The sequence below is a fragment of the Corapipo altera genome, unplaced genomic scaffold (genome assembly GCF_003945725.1).
Source record: "Corapipo altera isolate COAL_440 unplaced genomic scaffold, ASM394572v1 238, whole genome shotgun sequence".
NCBI classification, from domain to species: domain Eukaryota; kingdom Metazoa; phylum Chordata; class Aves; order Passeriformes; family Pipridae; genus Corapipo; species Corapipo altera.
Window position 1 is genome coordinate 787 of NW_020885809.1, and position 3,959 is coordinate 4,745.

A 3,959-nucleotide genomic window follows, 5' to 3' on the forward strand; every position below is an offset into this window, starting at 1 on the left:
GGCGCTGCTCGCGAGGCGCGGCCAATCAGCGGCGGCGCTGCGGCGGGGGCGGGGCCCCGCGGGAGCGGGAAGATGGCGGCGGGCGGAGGCGGCGGCCCCGGCCCCGGAGCGGGGCCCAGCGGGGGCCCCGGGGGCCGCAGGGGCAGCGCGGGCCGGGACGCGGAGGCCGAGGTTTGGTGCCGGCGGGTGCGGGAGCTGGTGAGCGCGGCCCCCGCCAACCGACTCTGCTTCGAGTGCGGCCAGCGCGGCGTCACCTACGTGGACATCAGCGTGGGCAGCCTCGTGTGCACCGCCTGCTCGGGGGCGCTGTGAGCGGGGCCGGGGCAAGTGGGAGGGCGGAGTCACAGCAGGGGCGGGGCCAAGATGAGCACTCAGTCAGTGATTGGCTGCGTCCGCTGGGGGCGGGGCTTACGGGAAGGGGGCGGGGCCCAAGCACGTGCTTACCCCTGGCGTCGTCCATAGTCCCGCGTTTTAGGGGGAAAAAACTCCTTTTAGGGGGTTTGTCGGCGCGGGGGCGGCGCTGACCCCCAGAATCCCCTCCCCAGGCGGGGGCTGAACCCCCCCCCACCGCGTCAAGTCCATCTCCATGACGACGTTCAGCGAGGCGGAGGTGCTGTTCCTGCAGGAGCGCGGCAATGAGGTAACGGGAGGTGGCAGTGGGGGCTCCGCCCCCTCCCTCTCGCCCCGCCCACCTCACCCTGTCCCCCCCAGGTCTCCCGACGGGTCTGGCTCGGCACCTTCGACCCCCGGATCTCGGAGCTCCCTGACTCCCGGGATCCCCAGAAGGTCAAGGAGTTCCTGCAGGAGAAATACGAGAAGAAACGATGGTATTGGGGGGGTTGGGGGTACCTTTTGCGGGCAGCAGGACAGCGTGGGCACACCCCCATCGTTGTGCCGCTCCCCCCACGGCAGGTATGTGCCCCCAGAGCAAGTGAAAGCCCCCCAAAGCACCACGGAGCCCCCCCAGCTGCTCCTGGGGGACACGGGGACACTGCCACAGGTGAGACTGGACCGGTTTTAGGGGTGCCCGGGAGGGGGGTTCCACCCCTGACCTCTCTGTGCCCCCCTCCAGCCCCGCCCAGCCGCCCAAAGACCCCCCCAGCCCCCCCGAAAATCCAGCACCGACCTCCTGGCAGACATTGGGGGGGACCCCTTTGCCACCCCCACCCTGGGACCCACCTTCGCCGCCTTCCCCGGTGAGCTGGGGGGGCTGGGAGGGTCCTGCTCACACACAGAGGGGCTGGTGACCAGCAGGTCGCTGGATCTGAAGCCCTGGGGGGCCTTTGGGGTGACTCTGAGCCTCCCCAGGCCCAGCCCAGCCCCACTCTGCCTTCCCCCGTTTCGATGCCTTCGGAGCCACCCTGGGAGCACCCACGTTTGGGGGGGCTGGGCCCCCCTTCCACACCCCTCCCACCGCCACAGGTACCCCAGGGCCTCCCGGGACTCCTGGGAAAGGGGTTTGGGATCACCCTGGCAGGGTCTAGGGAGGGGCTGGGAGTCCCCACACACCCTTGGGGGGCTCGGGATTAATGGGAAGGGGGGAGATGGGGTCCCCTCATTCCTTGTGGGGGGCTGGGGAGGGGTTTGGTGTCCCCACGGTACCCGTGGGGCTCATGGAGAAGGATTTGGGAACCCCTGGGACCCTCAGGACTAATGGGGAGGGGGTTTGGGGCTCCCTCCCACCCATAGAACTCCCAGGATTAATGTGGCCATTAATGGGGTCCCCAGAGAGGGTTAATGGGGGCTTTGTCCCTCTCGGGGGTCCCAGGGGGTTTTTGGGGTGTCCCGGTGTGTTTGTCTCTCCCACCCACAGGAATCGCTGCTGCTCGGGGTGGGGCCACCTCAGCCCCGCCCACAGGGGGTGGAGCCTCTTCCAGGTACCACCCCCCTCCTTTCCCCCCCCCCCCCGGCGGGGGGGGGGAGGATCTGCCCCCCCCCCCCCCCCCACTCACCCCTCCTCCCCCCCACAGCCTCTTCGGGACCCTGGGCCCCCCCCCCAGCTCCACCCTATGGGGGTAAGTCAGGGTTCACCCCCCCATTGGGGCCCCTCAAAGTGAGGGGGGGCCCCGGGGTGACCCCTGTGCCCCCCCCCAGGCTACACCAACCCCTTCGTGACCCCCCGGCCCTCCACCAACCCCTTCCAGAGCAACGGCCCCGGTGAGTGACCCCCCTCCCTGCACCCCCCACACCCACCCTGGGCCGGGGTGGGGTCTGGGGGGGCCCCATTTCTGTGTCCCCTCCTTCAGGTGCCGCTTTCACCACCCCCTCGGTGCCCGGGGGGTTCCCCAGCCCCTTCCAGGCCGATGGTAAGAGCTGGGGGGGTTGTTAAATATTGGGGGTGTTAAATATCGGGGTACCCTCTTCCCCCCCCACACTGACCCCTCATTTTGCCCCCCCAGCGTCGCCTTTTGGTGGGTTCAGCGTTGCCAAAGCCTCCACCAACCCCTTCGTGGTAAGGAGGGGGCTGAGGGGGGGGGTCCTGACCCCCCTCTCTGCCCCTGACATCCCCCTTTTTTATTGTCCCCCCCCCCAGACGGCCCCGACAGCCCCGTTGGGCATCAGGCACCCGACCACCAACCCCTTCCTATAGCGGCCGCCCCGGGGTGGGGGGGGCTCGGCCCAGGCCGCCCCCAAATCGTGGGGGGCTCCCCCCCCCGCCTCCGCCAGGACCAGGTTTTATTTTTATTTTGAGAGATTTATGGCGAGATCTTAATATATATTGGATAGAAACAGCTCCGGTCTCGGCACCTCCCTCGAGCCGAACCCCCGCTAAGGGGCCTCATCCCCCCCCAAAATCCCAAATTCGGGGCGACCCCGGGTTGGGGTGGGAGGGGCTTTGCCCTCACTAAAGATGGCGCCCGGGGGCCCTCACCCGGCCCGCTCTGCCCTCAGCCAAGATGGCGGCGCCCTGGGTTCCGCTCGGGGGGAATGGCCGCCCGCCCTCAACAAAGATGGCGGCGCCAGCGCGGCTTCACCCCCTCAGCCAATGAGAGCGCCGGGTCTGCGCTGGGGGCGGGGCCGCGCTGAGGGTTGGGGGGGGCTGGAATTAGGGGGGGTCCCGGGGTGGGGGGACCCCCAAAAATCCCCCCGGGTTCGGCTCCTCCAGCACCTGCTGGGGCAAGGGCGTAATTAATTAGCGGGGGTTAATTAGAGGAGGGGGCACAGCACAGCGTTGGGGGGAGAGGCCCCGTTTGGGCACAGAAAAGGCAAAAACGGACAAAAAGGGACAAAACCGGACAAAAACACAAAAAGCTGAGCAGATGAGCAGCGGGGGAGGGGCGGGACTGAGCCCTCCCCAAAACTAGTGACCCCCCCCCCGGTTTTACCAGACCTCAAACCCCCCAAAAGTCACACGGAGACAGGGATGTACCAAGTATAATTTTGGGGGGGGTGTGACAATACTTAGAACAATGATTATTATAATTAATTATAATAATCAGATAATAATAATAGTTAAATAGAATAATTTTAATAATAATTATAATAAATTTGGGTCATCGTGTGCATTTTTTTTTTAACATCCTCTCAGAACAATTAATTTACACTTAATTATAACCATTAACTCATTACGCTCGTGGTCGTTTATAACAACTCACCATAATTATAATAACTCATTATAATAACAAGTCATTAAAATAATAAATCATTAAAATAATAAATCATTAAAATAATAAATCATTATAATAATATTATAATAACTCATTATAATAGCAGCCTCATTATAATTATAATAGCTTGTAATAATAACTCATTATAATTAATTATAATAATAATTAAGGGGAAGGTCTCACCCTGGAGAGGGTGAAGGGGGGGGGTCACCCCCTCCCGCCCCCCTCCCTGCCTCAGTTTCCCCAGCGTTAAGGCACAAGAAAGGGTGGGGGGAAGCGTGGAAAGGGGGTTCCCTGGGGTTTGGGGGGGTTCCCCCAGGGTTTGGGGGGTTCCCTGGGGTTTGGGGGGTT

The 3,959-nt window shown here is 63.3% G+C and overlaps 1 protein-coding gene across 1 annotated transcript; it reads left to right on the top strand.

The window, feature by feature from the left end:
* The first annotated feature begins 72 nt into the window (after positions 1-72).
* LOC113940825 (arf-GAP domain and FG repeat-containing protein 2-like) lies at positions 73-3,488 on the top strand. The gene is given in 13 exon segments (XM_027631976.1): positions 73-308; positions 546-558; positions 560-640; positions 712-827; positions 913-1,000; positions 1,073-1,196; positions 1,309-1,422; positions 1,814-1,877; positions 1,971-2,015; positions 2,095-2,157; positions 2,247-2,306; positions 2,400-2,452; positions 2,534-3,488. Coding segments are annotated over 13 exon segments (1,215 nt in total). The 3' UTR covers positions 2,692-3,488.
* The last annotated feature ends 471 nt before the right edge of the window (positions 3,489-3,959 follow it).